This window comes from Gobius niger (assembly GCF_951799975.1).
Source record: "Gobius niger genome assembly, chromosome: 8".
Classification (NCBI taxonomy): Eukaryota; Metazoa; Chordata; class Actinopteri; order Gobiiformes; family Gobiidae; genus Gobius; species Gobius niger.
The window spans coordinates 1361671-1381288 of record NC_136859.1 but is presented as its reverse complement, the minus strand read 5'-3'; the positions used below and the strand labels follow the sequence as shown (position 1 = coordinate 1381288).

At 41.9% G+C, this 19618-nt stretch overlaps 1 protein-coding gene across 1 annotated transcript in view; it reads left to right on the top strand.

Moving 5' to 3' along the window:
• LOC306966775 (partitioning defective 3 homolog) overlaps positions 1 to 16241 on the top strand; it is a gene marked incomplete at its 3' end in the record, with an annotated part of 100316 nt that extends 84075 nt beyond the window's left edge. Inside the window, exons 3-6 of the mRNA XM_079561593.1 lie at positions 901 to 1075; positions 13937 to 14124; positions 15982 to 16125; positions 16185 to 16241. Of these exons, the coding sequence (XP_079417719.1) occupies positions 901 to 1075; positions 13937 to 14124; positions 15982 to 16125; positions 16185 to 16241 (564 nt within the window). The remainder of the gene's footprint in view (positions 1 to 900; positions 1076 to 13936; positions 14125 to 15981; positions 16126 to 16184) is intronic.
• Positions 16242 to 19618: the final 3377 nt, after the last annotated feature.

Here is a 19618-nt window from a genome sequence, read left to right as displayed (position 1 = left end):
GAAACGGTTAAGGCTATTCATCATTTTCAGGCGTACATAAAATGATCCTCAAAACCTTGTAAAAGGTAAATAAGTCCTGCCCACGAGTGGCGCATATCGGTGTTTCCTTCCAGGGAAAAGTGTTTCCGGGTTAGTCCTGTTGTGTTGTGATTCTGTGCTGATGTTGTGTCGTTGAGCCTGACTGAGATCCTCGTAATAGCTGCGGAGAATGACTCGCTCTGAGACCAGCCTTCAGTGACCGGCTAATAACCCACACAAAATAGTCCCGTAGTCTGGCAGATTTAGTGACTTTAGTCAATGAAAAACACATTTATTATAAATGTTAGGTTTGTGGGACCCTGGTATAAGCGGATTAAACAACGAGGAGCCGCGTTAGACGTTATAATGCAGGAGGAACAACACTGTGTCGGGCGTTAGAACCGACTAATGCGGCTCCGAGGTGTTTAATCCTTACTTATATATGTAGCTATAACTGTAGCTAATTCTACGTGTCTCGGTTCCTGATAAATCTGAGCTAAACAGAGGCTGGTTTTGATCAAAATCACTGTTTTTTTGTCTTCATTTGGAGATAATCTCCTCCTCTCTGGACGGGCACTAACGTTATGTGAAGAGGCAAATGTCTAACTATATTTGTTTCAAGTCCATTTTCAATGACATCATTGTTGACATGTTTTGAAACACGCGTGTTCTTGATCGCTTTTCATGGCGTGTGCATTTAAACAGCCTGGTTCTGGATTGAAGACTTTAACAGGATGTTTCTTGGACCGACTTTAACCCCCTCAGACTAACACCACCTGAGGTTCTGAGGTTGTCCTGATGTTGTCCTGATGTTCTCCTGATGTTGTCCTGATGTTGTCCTGAGGTTCTTCTTCTGACCTGCCTGTATCCTCTCCCCTGCAGCTGATGGCGGTGTTCGAGGAGCAGGAGCCGCACCTCGGAGGCGACGGCACCAGCGCCAGCTCCACGGGGACCCAGAGCCCGGAGCTGTTCGGGGTCGACCTCAGCGGCTCCTCGGCCTTTCAGCCTTTCCAGACGGACAGCGAGATCGAAGTCACGCCGTCCGCGCTCAGGACAAGTAAGGCCCGCCCCCTCACACAGATCTTACACAGAAGCTACAAGACTTAGCTTTCAAATGAGGCGCCCCCTCGCCGTGACGTCCACCGCCTTCCACTCACACAGGTCTTACACAGAAGCTACAAGACTTAGCTTTCAAATGAGGCGCCCCCTCACCGTGACGTCCACCGCCTTCCACTCACACAGGTCTTACACAGAAGCTACAAGACTTAGCTTTCAAATGAGGCGCCCCCTCGCCGCGACGTCCACCGCCTTCCACTCACACAGATCTTACACAGAAGCTACAAGACTTAGCTTTCAAATGAGGCGCCCCCTCACCGTGACGTCCACCGCCTTCCACTCACACAGGTCTTACACAGAAGCTACAAGACTTAGCTTTCAAATGAGGCGATACCCAGGACTACAGGCTGTAAACTCAGAGTTTAAAACAGACCAAACTCTCTTTACCAGGAAGTGACTCCAACACAAATACTGACAGTTTGGTATCCACGTGTAGCACGAAAGGCTGCTGCAAGAAATGTGGGGGGAAAATAGTGGGGCTGGACGATATGGACCAAAAGTCACATCCCGATATATTTTGGTTCAATATGTGTTTTTATCATTTTTTTTTTTTGGTCACTTTTTGTCTTTTATTTTTTGTCATTTTTTGGTCGTTTTTTGTCGAGTTTTTTGACGTTTTTTTGTCATTTTTTGACGTTTGTTTTTTTAAATATTTCGTTATTTTTTTTTGTCATTTTTTGACGTTTTTTGGTCATTTTTTGTCGTATTTTTTGTAATTTTTTGTCGTTTTTTTGTCTTTTTTTGTCGTATTTTTGGTAATTTTTTGTCGTATTTTTTGTAATTTTTTTTCGTTTTTTTGTCGTTTTTTTGTCTTTTTTTGTCGTATTTTTTGTAATTTTTTTTCGTTTTTTTTGTCTTTTGTCTTTTTTTGTCGTATTTTTGGTAATTTTTTGTCGTATTTTTTGTAAGTTTTTGTCGTTTTTTTGTCTTTTTTGTCGTTTTTTGTCGGGTTTTTTTGGTCATTTTTTGTCGCGTTTTTTTGTCGTTTTTTTGTCATTTTTTGTCATTTTTTGACGTTTGCTTTTTTTAATTTTTCGTAATTTTTTTCACAATTTTTTTTAAGTTTTTCGTGATTTTTTGTCTTTTGTCATTTTTTTTGTCATTTTTTGTTTTTTGTCGTTTTTTTGTCGTTTTTTGTCATGTTTTTGTCGTTTTTTGTCATATTTTTGTCGTTTTTTGACGTTTGCTTTTTTTAATTTTTCGTCATTTTTTTCGTCATTTTTTTGTCGTTTTTCGTGATTTTTTGTCTTTTGTCATTTTTTGTCATTTTTTGTTTTTTGTCGTTTTTTTGTCGTTTTTTGTCGTTTTTTGTTGTTTTTGTCTTTTGTCGTTTTTGTCAGTTTTTGTGTTTTTTGCCGTTTTTTTGTCGTCATTTTTTGTCGTTTTTTTTTTCATTTTTTGTCTTGTCATTTTTTGTCATGTTTTGTTTTTTTTGTCATTTTTTGTCGTTTTTTTGTCATTCAGGACAAGTAAGGCCCGCCCCCCTCACATAAAACCAATAGCCGACCCCAAACTAGAGGGTCTTAGCTTTCAAATGAGACGTTACCCAGGACTACAGGCTGTAAACTTTCAGATCTGAGTGAAGCTAAACTGGAGGAAAGAGTTTTAAAACACTTTCCTCATGAACGTCTGACCTTCTTCATCATCTTCCTCTAAACGTCTCCAGCTGAAAGTGTTTGTCACAGTAAATAAACCTGAACTTCCTGTTTCAAACTGAGGAGCTTTAGATTTGACTTTCATACGATCACTGTCGCTCTGAGCAAAACATGATGGAAACATTCACTTTTCAGTCGTCAGAGTTTAACCCCTTAACTCCCGCCTGAACCGAGCACATTTTCTCCAGTTTGGCTTTACCCCAATCCAAAAGCTTCTGGAAAAAAGGTGCGAAAATAGCGACAAAACTGAGACGAAAACAATGATGGAAATGTGACAAAAAAGTTAGAAAACATTGATGAAAAAAGTGGCGAAAAATTGATGAAAAAGTGGCAAAAATGTCACAAAAAATGTCACAAAAAAATGACAAAAAAATGACAAAAAAATGACAAAAAATGACTAAAATTAGCTAAAAAATTGATGGAAATTTAAAAAAAAAAATGTGACAAAAAAATGACAAAAAATTGATAAAAAATGGATGAAAAAAAATTAGAAAATGTGACAAAAAAATTTACAAAATATTGACAAGAAATTAGAAAAAATTACAAAAAAATGACACAAAATGTGACAAAAATGTGATAAAAAATTGATGAAAAGTGGCAAAAAAGTCACAAGAAATGGACAAAAAATGGTCAAAAAAAGACAAAAATGTAACAAAAAATGACAAAAATTTGATAAAAAATTGATGATTTTCTTTTTTTTTTAAATGTGACCAAAAAATGACTAAATATTGACAAGAAATTGACAAAAAATGGATGAAAAAATGACAAAAACATGACAAAAAAAATGACAAAAATTGAACAAAAAATGACTAAAATGTGATAAAAAATTGATGAAAAAATGTTTAAAAATATGACCAAAAAAATATAAAATATTGACAAAAAATGACAAAAAAATAACAAAAAATGTGACAAAAATGTGATAAAAAAATGACAAAGAAGTTACAAAAATGAGTTGAATACCCAAACAAACAAAGATGGAAAAAAAATGTGATGACGTGAGGAAAAAGATCCTCTCGGTTCAGGCGGGAGTTAAGAGGTTAAACACAGCAGAAAGAATCAAGCCACAAATAAGTAAAGACACTACAACATAAAGCTTCCCCTGAATGTCCACGTGGGATCAGAAACATGAAGCACCGTCAGTGACATGTTCATACATCAGAGACCAGAGGAAGGACCTGAACCTCCACTAGCTCCAGCTCCACCAGGCGATGCGTCTCTTCCGCTCTGATCGGATCCTCGTGAGAAAACTGTGGGAGTCGTTCTGTTTTTAGACTCTTCCTGTTTACCCCGGCGCTCATGGGAAACGGCCGTGATCGGATCAAACCTTTTTAAATCCTCAGGTCAAACTTCACTCCGTGTTTCACGTCTGAACTCGGGGTTTAACGGGACACTTCCTGTTTCTCTCTGAGGACTTTCCCACAGAGTTTGTGCAGTTCGTACAGTTCATTCGTACAGTGATAATGATGGATGAGTGTTGGAGAGGACACAGAGGGGGAGTGAGCGCTGTGCTGAGCTTTCAAACGGGGTCAGTGAGAAACACAAACACTTCAGTCACTGCTGAGCTCCAGAGACGCCATGTTTACCCTCACAAGTGCACTTTGTAGGAAATAGCGAGAAAAAAACCACACAAAAAACACAACAAAAAATGATAGAAAAGATAATTAAAAAAACAACAAAAATGTGGCGACGTGACGAAAAGTTTCCATCACTTTTGTAGGTCTTAGCTTTCAAATGAGGCGTTGCATTGTTGATCTCCAGTCGAGAAGCTTTTAGATTTGGGTAAAGCCCAGTGTAAAAAAACATGAATCTATCATTTTCTCCTTGCCTTTATCCGAATCTAAAAGATTCTTGGGGGAAAAAGCACCAAAAATGTGTCAAAAATGTGACAAAAATGTGACAAAAATGTGACAAAAATGTGACAAAAATGTGACAAAAATGTGATAAAAATGTGACAAAAATGTGACAAAAATGTGACAAAAATGTGACAAAAATGTGACAAAAATGTGACAAAAATTCAACAAAAATGTGACAAAAATTCAACACAAATTCAACAAAAATGTGACAAAAATGTGACAAAAATTTGACAAAAATGTGACAAAAATGCAACATAAATGTGGCGACGAAAAGTTTCCGTCACTTTTGTGGGTCTTAGCTTTCAAATGAGCCGTTACATTGTTGATCTCCAGGTGAGAAGCTTTTAGATTTGGGTAAAGCCCAGTACAAAAAAACATGAATCTAAAAGGAATTCCGTGGAGTATGGTGCGCCACAAGATTCAGTTTTGGGACCATTATTATTTATTATTTATATTTAGGCCCGAGCGGCCTGCCGTCGCAAGGGCCTATTGTAATCGTAATCACAGCGCAGTGCGCGCAGCGCACTGAACCTAAGTGCGCGGAGCGCACAAAAACAGCGCGAAGCGCTGTCCCCATGTCAACCGTAAACTCACCATGTAAAACAGTGAAGCCCACACCGGAGGTGTGGGCCCTTTATACTTATTATTGTATTAAAATGAATGGGGGTATATAGTGTGAATGGGGGTATATAGTGGATGACGAGCGCGAAGCGCTCGTCATCCACCCAGGACCCCCACGGATGCGTGCGGATCGTTGAAAGCTTTCCAAAAATGTATAATATAACATTGTCGCGAAAGCGACTATATTGTTTTTCTCGGAAATATTATTAGGCCCGAGCGGCCTGCCGTCGCAAGGGCCTATTGTAATCGCAATCACAGCGCAGTGCGCGCAGCGCACTGAACCTAAGTGCGCGGAGCGCACGAAAACAGCGCGAAGCGCTGTCCCCATGTCAACCGTAAACTCACCGTGTAAAACAGTGAAGCCCACACCGGAGGTGTGGGCCCTTTATACTTATTATTGCATTAAAATGAATGGGGGTATATAGTGTGAATGGGGGTATATAGTGGATGACGAGCGCGAAGCGCTCGTCATCCACCCAGGAACCCCACGGATGCGTGCGGATCGTTGAAAGCTTTCCAAAAATGTATAATATGATATCGTCGCGAAAGCGACGATATTGTTTTTCTCGGAAATATTATTATTCTTTCTTTCTTTCTTCTTCTTTCTTCTTTCTTCTTTCTTCTGCTCTTTGAGCAGGAATTTGACCCCCTGAACATAGTCGAAAACTCACCAAACTTTGCCCAAAATTCAGGTTCGGTGAAAAATTAATTAAAATGTGTGTTTCATATTGGGGGAAAAAAAAATGGCGCGACAGCGCCACCTACAAAAGTGAAAATACATTACGCCAATGGGGGAGGGGCCGAAGTAAACTTTGTCGTAGAGCGACGAGATTCGGTACAGATATTCGTCATGTGACGACAAAAAAAAAATATTATTGTGGCCACGCCCCCTGACAAACCGGAAGTCCGCCATTTTGACAGGAAGCCCGGAGAATGCTGAGTCAGCGTTTTCGCTGATGTCGCATTTTAACGAACTCCTCCTAGGGCGTTTAACCAAATGAGCTCAAAATCGCTCCAGCTCATGTCGAGATGTGGGGCATCAAAAGTTATCCAAATTTTTTGGCTAAGTCTTACGGTTTGTTTGCGGCGAAGCCGCAATCTTTCCGAAGTATTTTGCGATTCATCAAAAACTAAAAATCGCTCCCATTCGCACAAACAAACTCCGATTAAAAATCGGAAATATACATTTTGTTAACCTTTCACCCCTGGACACAGCACGTGTGAAAAAGTGACACTGGGCGCGATAGCGCCCCCTCCAGGTGCAAAATAAAAATTGCATTATGGGAAAAAAATTAGTTGGTCGGAAATGGATGAAATTCGGCACAAAAATAGTTGATGGCGTCCCGATCCAAAAAGCCAATGGGACCCATATCGTATTTTGCACGGTGTTGCCATGGTGACGCCCAGGGCCCCCCATGTTATTATAATGGGGCTGACACGTGAATCTCACATTATGCAACATTACAGCGCGTTAGCGCCTCCTGTCAGGAGCTTGTGGACAGTGGTCATGGAAGTACGGCCCGTTAGGGCCGTCTGATGCTGATTGTGAAATTAAATTGTGTATTGGCGCGCTAGCGCCCTCTGCAGGCTGGAGCCATTGCTTACATGGAGGGGCTAAAAATGTAGCTTAGATGTTTACTCACAACGATTAATGGCATATGAGGGCAATAAAAAGCAGTGTGGCCACGCTGGCTTTCTCGGTAGGGCTATGGCGTGGATAGATAGAGGCGCTAAAGGAGGCACGGCCCGCGAGGGCCGTTCGATGCCGCTTGCGGCTTTAATTAGGCCCGAGCGGCCTGCCGTCGCAAGGGCCTATTGTAATCGCAATCACAGCGCAGTGCGCGCAGCGCACTGAACCTAAGTGCGCGGAGCGCACAAAAACAGCGCGAAGCGCTGTCCCCATGTCAACCGTAAACTCACCATGTAAAACAGTGACAGCCCACACCAAAGGTGTGGGCCCTTTATACTTATTATTGCATTAAAATGAATGGGGGTATATAGTGTGAATGGGGGTATATAGTGGATGACGAGCGCGAAGCGCTCGTCATCCACCCAGGGACCCCACGGGTGCGTGGGGATTGTTGAAAGCTTTCCAAAAATGTATAATATGATATAGTCGCGAAAGCGACGATATTGTTTTTGTCGAAAATATTATTATTCTTTCTACTTTCTTCTTCTTCTTCTTCTTCTTCTTCTGCTCTTTGAGCAGGAATTTGACCCCCTGAACATAGTCGAAAACTCACCAAACTTTGCCCAAAATTCAGTTTTGGTGAAAAATTAATTAAAATGTGTGTTTCATATTGGGGAAAAAAAAAATGGCGCGACAGCGCCACCTACAAAAGTCAAAATACATTACGCCAATGGGGGAGGGGCCGAAGTAAACTTTGTCGTAGAGCGACGAGATTCGGTACAGATATTCGTCATGTGACGACAAAAAAAAAATATTATTGTGGCCACGCCCCCTGACAAACCGGAAGTCCGCCATTTTGACAGGAAGTCTGGAGAATGCTGAGTCAGCGTTTTCGCTGACATCGCATTTTAACGAACTCCTCCTAGGGCGTTTCACCAAATGAGCTCAAAATCGCTCCAGCTCATCTCGAGATGTGGGTCATCAAAAGTTATCCAAATTTTTTTGCTAAGTTTTACGGTTTGTTTGCGGCGAAGCCGCAATCTTTCCGAAGTATTTTGCGATTCATCAAAAACTAAAAATCGCTCCCATTCGCACAAACAAACTCCGATTAAAAATCGGAGATATACATTTTTTTGACCTTTCACCCCTGGACACAGCAAATGTGAAAAAGTGACATTGGGCGCGATAGCGCCCCCTCCAGGTGCAGAAGAAAAAATGCATTATGGGAAAAAAAATAGTTTTTCGGAAATGGATGAAATTCGGTACAAAAATAGTTGATGGCGTTCCGATCCAAAAAGCCAATGAGACCCATATCGTATTTTGTACGGTGTTGCCATGGTGAATCAAAATACATTGCGTCTATGGAGGCGGGACCAATCTGGGCCGACGTAAACTTTGTCGTAGAGCGACGAGATTCGGTACAGATATTTGTCATGTGACGACAAACAAAAAATATTATTGTGGCTACGCCCCCTGACAAACCGGAAGTCCGCCATTTTGACAGGAAGTCTGGAAAATGCTGAGTCAGCGTTTTCGCTGACGTCGCATTTTAACGAACTTCTCCTAGGGCGTTTCACCAAATGAGCTCAAAATTGCTCCAGCTCATCTCCAGATGTGGGGCATCAAAAGTTATCCAAATTTTTTTGCTAAGTTTTACGGTTTGTTTGCGGCGAAGCCACAATCTTTACGCAGAATTTTGCGATTCATCAAAAACTGAAAATCGCTCGCATTTGCACAAACAAACTCCGATTAAAAATCGGAAATATACATTTTATTGACCTTTTACCCCTGGATGCAACAAATGTGAAAAAGTGCCATTGGGCGCGATAGCGCCCCCTCCAGGTGCAGAAGAAAAAATGCATTATGGGAAAAAAATTAGTTTCTCGGAAATGGATGAAATTTGGCACATAAATAGTTGATGGGGTCCTGATCCAAAAAGCCAATGAGACCCATATCGTATTTTGTACGGTGTTGCCATGGTGACGCCCAGGGCCCCCCATGTTATTGTAATGGGGCTGACACATAAATCTCACATTATACAACATTACAGCGCGTTAGCGCCCTCTGTCAGGAGCTTGTGGACAGTGGTCATGGAAGTACGGCCCGTCAGGGCCGTCTGATGTTACTTGTGAAATTAAAAAGATTACGGGCGCGCTAGCGCCCTCTGCAGGTTGGAGCCATCATTCACATGGAGAGGCTAAAAATGTTACTGACAGACTAATGGCACATTGGGGTAATAAAATGCAGTGTGGCAACGCTGGCGCCCTTGGTAGGGTTGTGGCAACAGAGGCGCTAAAGGAGGCACGGCCCGCGAGGGCCGTTCGATGCCGCTTGCGGCTTTAATTATTCTTTCTTTCTTTCTTCTTCTTCTTTCTTCTTCTGCTCTTTGAGCAGGAATTTGACCCCCTGAACATAGTCGAAAACTCACCAAACTTTGCCCAAAATTCAGGTTCGGTGAAAAATTAATTAAAATGTGTGTTTCATATTGGGGGAAAAAAAAATGGCGCGACAGCGCCACCTACAAAAGTGAAAATACATTACGCCAATGGGGGAGGGGCCAAAGTAAACTTTGTCGTAGAGCGACGAGATTCGGTACTGACATTCGTCATGTGACGCCAAAAAAAATAAAATATTGTGGCCACGCCCCCTGACCAACCGGAAGTCCGCCATTATGACAGGATATCTGGAAAATGCTGAGTCAGCGTTTTCGCTGACATCACATTTTAACGAACTCCTCCTAGGGCGTTTCACCAAATGAGCTCAAAATCGCTCCAGCTCATCTCGAGATGTGGGGCATCAAAAGTTATCCAAATTTTTTGGCTAAGTTTTACGGTTTGTTTGCGGCGAAGCCGCAATCTTTCCGAAGTATTTTGCGATTCTTCAAAAACTAAAAATCGCTTCCATTCGCGCAAACAAACTCCGATTAAAAATCGGAAATATACATTTTATTGACCTTTCACCCCTGGACACAACAAATGTGAAAAAGTGACACTGGGCGCGATAGCGCCCCCTCCAGGTGCAGAAGAAAAATTGCATTATGGGAAAAAAATTTGTTTGTCGGAAATGGATGAAATTCGGTACAAAAATAGTTGATGGTGTCCCGATCCAAAAAGCCAATGAGACGCATATCGTACTTTGTACGGTGTTGCCACGGTGACGCCCGGGGCCCCCCATGTAATTCTAATGGGGCTGACACATAAATGTCACATTATGCAACATTACAGCGCGTTAGCGCCCCCTGTCAGGAGCTTTTGGACGGTGGTCATGGAAGTACGGCCCGTCAGGGCCGTCTGATGCTACTTGTGAAATTAAAAAGATTTCGGGCGCGCTAGCGCCCTCTGCAGGCTGGAGCCATTGTTCACATGGAGAGGCTAAAAATTAGTTTTCATGTTTACTGACAAAGATTAATGGCACATCAGGACAATAAAATACAGTGTGGCCACGCTGCCACCCTTGGTACGGTTACATAGACGCGGCAATAGAGGCGCTAAAGGAGGCACGGCCCGCGAGGGCCGTTCGATGCCGCTTGCGGCTTTAATTCTTTCTTTCTTCTGCTTCTTTCTTTCTTTCTTCTGCTCTTTGAGCAGGAATTTGACCCCCTGAACATAGTCGAAAACTCACCAAACTTTGCCCAAAATTCAGGTCCGGCGAAAAATTAATTAAACTGTGTGTTTCATATTGGGGGGGAAAAAAATGGCGCGACAGCGCCACCTACAAAAGTGAAAATACATTACGCCAATGGGGGAGGGGCCGAAGTAAACTTTGTCGTAGAGCGACGAGATTCGGTACAGACGTTCGTCATGTGACGACAAAAAAAAAATATTACTGTGGCCACGCCCCCTGACAAACCGGAAGTCCGCCATTTTGAAAGGAAGACCGGACAATGCTGAGTCAGCGTTTTCGCCGACTTCGCATTTTAACGAACTCCTCCTAGGGCGTTTCACCAAATGAGCTCAAAATCGCTCCAGCTCATCTCGAGATGTGGGGCATCAAAAGTTATCCAAATTTTTTGGCTAAGTTCTTCGGTTTGTTTGCGGCGAAGCCGCAATCTTTACGAAGAATTTTGCGATTCATCAAAAACGAAAAATTGCTCCCATTCGCACAAACAAACTCCGATTAAAAATCGGAAATATACATTTTATTGACCTTTCACCCCTGGACGCAACAAATGTGAAAAAGTGACATTGGGCGCGATAGCGCCCCCTCCAGGTGCAGAAGAAAAAATGCATTAGGGGAAAAAAATTAGTTTGTCGGAAATGGATGCAATTCGGTACAAAAATAGTTGATGGCGTCCCGATCCAAAAAGCCAATGAGACCCATATCGTATTTTGTACGGTGTTGCCATGGTGAATCAAAATACATTGCGTCTATGGAGGCGGGACCAACCGGGGCCAACGTCAACTTTGTCGTAGAGCGACGAGATTCGGTACAGATATTCATCATGTAACGACAAACAAAAAATATTATTGTGGCCACGCCCCTTGACAACCCGGAAGTCCGCCATTTTGACAGGAAGTCTGGAAAATGCTGAGTCAGCGTTTACGCTGACGTCGCATTTTAACGAACTCCTCCTAGGGCGTTTCACCAAATGAGCTCAAAATCGCTCCAGCTCATCTCGAGATGTGGGGCATCAAAAGTTATCCAAATTTTTTGCCTATGTTTTTCGGTTTGTTTGCGGCGAAGCCGCAATCTTTGCGAACAATTTTGCAATTCATCGTAAACTAAAAATCGCTCCCATTCGCACAAACAAACTCCGATTAAAAATCGGAAATATACATTTTTTTGACCTTTCACCCCTGGACACAACAAATGTAAAAAAGTGACACTGGGCGAGATAGCGCCCCCTCCAGGTGCAGAAGAAAAATTGCATTATGGGAAAAAAATTAGTTTATCGGAAATGGATGAAATTCGTTACAAAAATAGTTGATGGCGTCCCGATCCAAAAAGCCAATGAGACGCATATCGTACTTTGTACGGTGTTGCCATGGTGAAGCCCGGGGCCCCCCATGTTATTGTAATGGGGCTGACACATAAATCTCACATTATGCAACATTACAGCGCGTTAGCGCCCCCTGTCAGGAGCTTGTGGACAGTGGTCATGGAAGTACGGCCCGTTAGGGTCGTCTGATGCTAATTGTGAAATTAAAAAGATTACGGGCGCGTTAGCGCCCTCTGCAGGCTGGAGCCATTTTTCACATGGAGAGGCTAAAAATGTAGCTTAGATGTTTACTGACAAAAATTAATGGCACATCAGGACAATGAAATGCATTTCGGCCACGCTAGAGCCCTAGGTACGGTTACATAGAGGCGCTAAAGGAGGCACGGCCCGCGAGGGCCGTTCGATGCCGCTTGCGGCTTTAATAATGATTTTGCTTCTGTTTCTACGACCACCTTTCCCGCTCTTTTTGCTGATGATGCCGATCAAAAAAAATAATAATAAAAAGCCGAACTGGGGAAAATGCACTCGTTAATGTTAAGGCGGGGGGTAAGAGGTTAAAACCTCTTAACTCCCACCTGAACGGATCCCATTTTCTCCAGTTTGGCTTTACCCGAATCAAAAAGATTCTTGGGAAAAATGTGACAAAAATGTGACAAAAATGTGACAAAAATGTGACAAAAATTCAACAAAAATGTGACAAAAATGTGACAAAAATGTGACAAAAATGTGACAAAAATTCAACAAAAATTCAACAAAAATTCAACAAAAATTCAACAAAAATTCAACAAAAATTCAACAAAAATTCAACAAAAATTCAACAAAAATTCAACAAAAAGTGACAACAATGTGACAAAAATTCAACAAAAATGTGACAAAAATGTGACAAAAACTCGACAAAAATGTGACAAAAATTCAACAAAAATGTTACAAAAATGTGACAAAAATTCAACAAAAATGTGACAAAAATGTGACAAAAACTCGACAAAAATGTGACAAAAATTCAACAAAAATTCAACAAAAATTCAACAAAAATTCAACAAAAATTCAACAAAAAAATTACAAAAAGCTCAACCAAAAAGTGACAAAAATAAAAAAATAAATAAAAAAAATAAAAAAAGGTGACACAACACAGCAACAACGCGAGGAAAAAGGTCAGTTTTGTGGGTCTTTCAAATGAGGTGTTACACAGCCAAAAGAGGACAGAATGTATTTGGTTTAGGCGGGGGGTAAGAGGTTAAAATATGTTTTTGTGGAAGTGTCACAATTACGCTAATTTGGGCCAGGCTGGTCAGAGTCCAGGGCTGTTTTTCAGTCCCAGTGCGCCCCTGATTGTAGAGGTTTGTAGAGGTTTATAGAGGCTTGTAGAGGTTTGTAGAGGTTTGTAGAGGTTTATAGAGGCTTGTAGAGGGTCTCAGATGTTTGGTTTGCATCGTCTGAAGCTCTTGTGGTGAAATCAAAGTCTTGTTTATCATCTCCAGTTTGTGTCTGTGCCACAGCAGAGGTTTGTCACGAGGAAACCAGGAAATAAAGGACGTCACTTCCTCAGAGCCGCTCACACTGAGGCTCCATGTGCTGAAAATGAGAGTTAATCTAGACCAGGGCAAGTGTTCTTGGCGGAGGCCGGTTTTCTTGATTGTAAATAGACCGAGGGCCGAAGCCGCTGATAATTAGACCAAAGTAAAGCACAACACTGGAAACATGACCATCTTAAAGGAGATAAATGACTTAAAATTGCTTGAATTAAAGTTCTTCTATAATTTCAGTCGGTTTGAACAAATATACAAATGCTAAAGCTCCAATGAGAACAAAACCCACTTGAAATCAGACAAATAATTGTTTTTCACTTGAAATGACACAAAATTGTCTGAATTAAGAGAATAAGTACGACTAAAGGCTTTATCTTGTCTAAAACCAGACCAAATCTTAGACTTAATCTCTTAATTCAAGTAGATTTATGTCATTTCTTCCTGAAATGTTAAAGGTTGTTCTCTCTCTCTGTGTGGTTGTGTGGTTGTGTGATATTAATGTGTGTTCCCTCTGTGTGTGTGTGTGTGTGTGTGTGTTTGTGTGATATTAAAGTGTGTGTCTCTCTGTGTTGTTGCAGACATGCCTCTGCACGTGCGGCGCAGCAGTGACCCCGCCTTACTGACCGTGAACGGCCCCGTCGCCGTCAGCGAGTCCCGCCTCCAGCCCCCGGAGCCGCCCCCGTCCAGGAAGAACCCGTCGCGCTGGTCCACCACGGCGGGCTTCGCCAAGCAGCGGAACTCGGGCTCCAACAGCCTGGAGCGCAAGGTGACCACGCCCTCTGTGTCATGTGACCACACCCTCTGTGTCATGTGACCACGCCCTCTGTCATGTGACCACGCCCTCTGTCATGTGACCACGCCCTCTGTGTCCTGTGACCACGCCCTCTGTGTCATGTGACCACGCCCTCTGTGTCATGTGACCACGCCCTCTGTCATGTGACCACGCCCTCTGTCATGTGACCACGCCCTCTGTCATGTGACCACGCCCTCTGTCATGTGACCACGCCCTCTGTGTCATGTGACCACGCCCTCTGTCATGTGACCACGCCCTCTGTCATGTGACCACGCCCTCTGTCATGTGACCACGCCCTCTGTCATGTGACCACACCCTCTGTGTCATGTGACCACGCCCTCTGTCATGTGACCACGCCCTCTGTCATGTGACCACGCCCTCTGTCATGTGACCACGCCCTCTGTCATGTGACCACGCCCTCTGTCATGTGACCACGCCCTCTGTCATGTGACCACGCCCTCTGTCATGTGACCACGCCCTCTGTCATGTGACCACGCCCTCTGTGTCATGTGACCACGCCCTCTGTGTCATGTGACCACGCCCTCTGTGTCATGTGACCACGCCCTCTGTCTCATGTGACCACGCCCTCTGTGTCATGTGACCACGCCCTCTGTCATGTGACCACGCCCTCTGCCTCATGTGACCACGCCCTCTGTGTCATGTGACCACGCCCTCTGTGTCATGTGACCACGCCCTCTGTGTCCTGTGACCTGTGATTACTTTGTTGTCTGGAATATTAATGTTAAAGTCATTTTTCTGTGACTAAAATGAGGCTAAAAGTAACTGAAAAGCCCGATCTCAGTTGTTTTCCAGCCCCTCCCCTGAGCCCCGCCTACTTCTACACCTTCAAACAGAAAACACCACAATAACCACCATGGCAGCCTCCATGTGTCTGCTTTTAACCTCTTAACTCCCGCCTGAACCCAGAGGATCTTTTTCCTCACGTCACATTTTTGTCACATTTTTTTGTCACATTTTGTGTCAATTTCTTGTGACATTATTACAAAAAAATGACAAAAAATTGATAAAAAATGTATGAAAAAGATTTTAAAAAATGACAAAAATGTGACAAAAATGTGACAAAATGTGGCAAAAAAATTACAATAAATGTGACAAAAATGTGATAAAAAAAATGACAAAAAAATTGATGATTGTTTTTAAAAAATATGACAAAAAATGACAAAAATGTTACAAAATGTGACAAAAGCATTGCAAAAAATTGACAAAAAATTACAAAAAAATTACAAAAAATGTGATTAAAAAATTGACGAAAAAATGACAAAAAATTGATAAAAAATGTATGAAAAAGATTTTTAAAATTGACAAAAATGTGACAAAAAAATTACAAAAAAAGTAAAAAAAAAATGACCAAAATGTGACAAAAAATGACAAAAATGTTACAAAATGTGACAAAAAAATTGACAAAAAATGTGATTAAAAAATTGATGAAAAAAGGTATGATTTTTTTTTTTAATGTTATAAAAAATGGACAAAAAATGGACAAAAAATGTGACAAAAATATGATAAAAAATGGACGAAAAAATGACAAAAAAGTTGCAAAAATGAGTTGAAAACCCAACAAAAAAAAGATGGAAAAAAAATGTGATGACGTGAGGAAAAAGATCCTGTCAGTTCAGGCGGGAGTTAAGAGGTTAAACACAGCAGAAAGAATCAAACCAGGAATAAGTAAAGACATAGCGCTTTCCCCTGAATGTCCACGTGGGATCAGAAACATGAAGCAGTGATAAGTTCATACATCAGAGACCAGAGGAAGGACCTGAACCTCCACTGGATCTGGATCTGATTGTAATCATGGCGTCTGGTCCGCAGGCCCAGGCGTTGGACTCGTACCGCAGTCTTCCTCGCGACGCCGGCGGCTGGTCCAGTCAGAGGGAGTTCCAGAGGGAGACGGCTCGATCTTCACTCAGCGCCAACCACCCCATGGTCGACCGCTGGCTGGAGCGGCAGGAGCAGGTACGCCAGATACTCTCAGATACTCTCAGATACTCTCAGATACTCTCAGATACTCTCAGATACTCTCAGATACTCTCAGATACTCTCAGATACTCTCAGATACTTTCGTTCGTTAAGAGGTCCGTTTGTTCCAAGTGTGTTACTGTCACTGCATTCTGTGTGATCGAAAGTTACCACCAGAGGGCGCTGGAATCTTAATCCGAATGGGAGATGAAGAGCTGGGACCAAAACAATATGGCGCCGCCCGGGCGATAGTAGAGTAAAGCAGTGAGGGTTTGTTCTGCTTCAGCACCGGACAGAAAGTGCATGAGCCTCTGTCTGTGCTTCAGCCTGAGAGCAACAAGGAGCCTTTAGTCCAGGGGTGGGCAACGTCAGGCCCGGGGGCCAAATCCGGCCCTACAGCGTAAAACCTTTGGCCCCCAAGAGAATTTTAAAGAAACATTTATTCATTAACCTCTTAACTCCCGCCTGAACCCAGAGGATCTTTCTCCTCACGTCATCAGATTTTTTTTCCATCATTTTATTGTTGGGTATTCAACTCATTTTTGTAACTTTTTGTACATTTTTTTGTACATTTTTTATCACATTTTTGTCACATTTTTGTCATTTTTTCGTCATTTTTTTAATCAATTTTTTTTTATTTTTTTGTCACATTTTTGTCGTTTTTTGTCACATTTTTGTCGTTTTTTGTCACATTTTTGTCATTTTTTCGTAACTATTTTATCACATTTTTGTTGTTTTTTGTCACATTTTCGTCATTTTTTTAATCCATTTTTGTCATTTTTTCGTCACATTTTCTATCACATTTTTTTCGTTTTTTTTTGTCTTTTTTATCCTTTTTTTGTCACATTTTTGTCATTTTTTCGTCACATTTTTGTCATTTTTTGTCACATTTTTTTCATTTTTTTTTCATTTTTTAATCCTTTTTTTTTTCTTTTTTTTGTCACATTTTTGTCATTTTTTGTCACATTTTTTTCATTTTTTTTCATTTTTTTAATCCATTATTTTTTCTTTTTTTTCCACATTTTTGTCATTTTTTCGTCAATTTCTTGTGACATTTTTGTGACATTTTTGCCACTTTTTCATCAATTTTTCGTCACTGTTTTGTCAATGTTTTCTCACTTTTTCATCACATTTCCATCATTGTTTTTGTCTCAGTTTTGTTGCTATTTCCACACCTTTTTCCCAGAAGCTTTTGGATTGGGGTAAAGCCAAAATTGAGAAAATGCGCTCTGTTCAGGTGGGAGTTAAGGGGTTAAAGGGCCGTCTATTGCCGCTTTCGACTGGATTTTTTGACCTCCTGGCCTTAACCCTGACGCTCGCTGATGTCACGCTGGTTTCGAGGCTCCAGTCGTCGTGGAGAGTTTGTATCGGTTTGACACTGATGAACGTGACCACAGGCCGGGACGGATGGAAACACGTGAGATTTGGAAGTGCTCGGCTTGTACCTGAACAAACGAGCAGCTCCTCCGTCTGAAGTTTGTGTTTGTGAAAGGCTTTACTCCTGCTGCACCTGCCTCTGCAAAACAAACCGGGGCCATATGGGGCGAATCTGTGCAGAAAACACGACGTGGAGTCACAAAAACCTGGACTGGATCGAAGCAGAAACACAATCCAGATTTGTGAGAATGCAGGCGCTCGTCATGTGATTAGAATATCATGAAAAAGTACTTTAACTTAAACTGTGAAACTCATATGTGATGGGTTATGGGTCAGTGAAGTCGGCACAGCTTTCTCGTGTCATGTGATCCTCAGAACGCTTTTATGGACCCAGTATTTTCATGTTTCCCTCTGGACCTTCTCTCTGAGCAGGAGGAACTGTCCACCTTCTGAAGGATCTTTGCACCAATAATGTCCGATAATAAAGTTTCCACAAACACCAGGAGCTGTTGTTGGATGTGACGTACATACAACCTCAGCTAAAGCTAAAGCTAAAGCTAAAGCTACACCGGTGTCTCTGCTAACGTTTATTTACCGTCATGACCTAAGCTTGTTGCGATCGAGCGTCTGCTGAATCTTCTTCACATTGTCTTTGTGTAATTTGTGTTGAGCATAAACTCTGCTGTTCTTCTTCTGTCAGATTGTATTTGAAAGTCTGTGATGTTTCCCGTTGTAAATGTGGGAGTTTGCCGCGTCCACATTAGAACTCCATCTGCTTCATCATAGTTTAACCTCTTACCACCCGCCTAAACCAAATGCATCTGTCCTCCTGTTATATAGGCCTGTGTAACACCTCATTTGAAAGCTAAGACCCACAAAACTGACTTTTTCCTCGTGTTGTTGCTGTGTTGTGTCACCTTTTTATGTGTTGAGTTTTTGTCATATTTTTGCAGAATTTTTGTCACATTTTTGTTGAATTTTTGTCACTTTTTTGTTGATTTTTTGTCATTTTTTTGTTGATTTTTTGTTGATTTTTTGTCATTTTTTAAATGAATTTTTGTCACTTTTTTTGTTGCGTTTACATCCTTGTTTTCTTCTCATTTTTGTGGCTGTTTTGATTCTTTTTGAGCAGGTTCTTGAACGCTCCACAGCAGGTCTTCAGCTCCATGTTCTGTTGTTTTGGCCCCGTGTTTCTCAGCACAGACGTTCTTCAGGTGCTTGAACCTGTTCTTGAGCAGGTTCTTGAACAGGTTCTTGAACAGGTTCTTGTTGAATTTTTGTCATTTTTTGTTGAATTTTTGTCACATTTTTGTTGAATTTTTTTCATTTTGTCACTTTTTTTGTTGAATTTTTGTCACATTTTTGTTTAATTTTTGTCACATTTTTGTCACATTTTTGTTTTTTTTGTTTGAATTTTTGTCATTTTTTTGTTGAATTTTTGTCACATTTTTGTTGATTTTTTTTCATTTTTTGTTGAATTTTTGTCACATTTTTGTTGAATTTTTTTCATTTTTTGTTGAATTTTTGTAATTTTTTTCTTTCAGCTCCATGTTCTGTTGTTTTGGCCCCGTGTTTCTCAGCACAGACGTTCTTCAGGTTCTTGAGCAGGTTCTTGAGCAGGTTCTTTAACAGGTTCTTGAGCAAGTTCTTGAGCAGGTTCTTGAGCAGGTTCTTGAGCAGGTTCTTGATCCTGTTCTTGAGCAGGTTCTTGAGCAGGTTCTTGAGCAGGTTCTTGAGCAGGTTCTTGAACGCTCCGCAGCAGGTCTTCAGCTCCATGTTCTGTTGTTTTGGCCTCGTATCTCAGCTCGCAGCTGCCGTCAGACCGACCCCGCTCCCCCCCCCATCCCGCATCAGGAGCCTCTGTCACCGTTGCAACAGGTCCGGTGTTTCCATGGCGACGGCAGCGGGCCCCGGATTAATGAGGGATCAGGGCTGTCAGGCCGCGGCGCAGAGGAAGCCGCGGATTTGACAGGATTCTGAGCCGAACGTGACGCTTTTGTTCAATTCTGCTCCTGCTCGTTTTCCCCCCCGTCTCCTCCCGCGGCGGCGTTCTGCTCCGGAGAGGAGGGAACGCCGCTAAAGATGGAGGACAGAGCGGCCCTGGAGAACATCA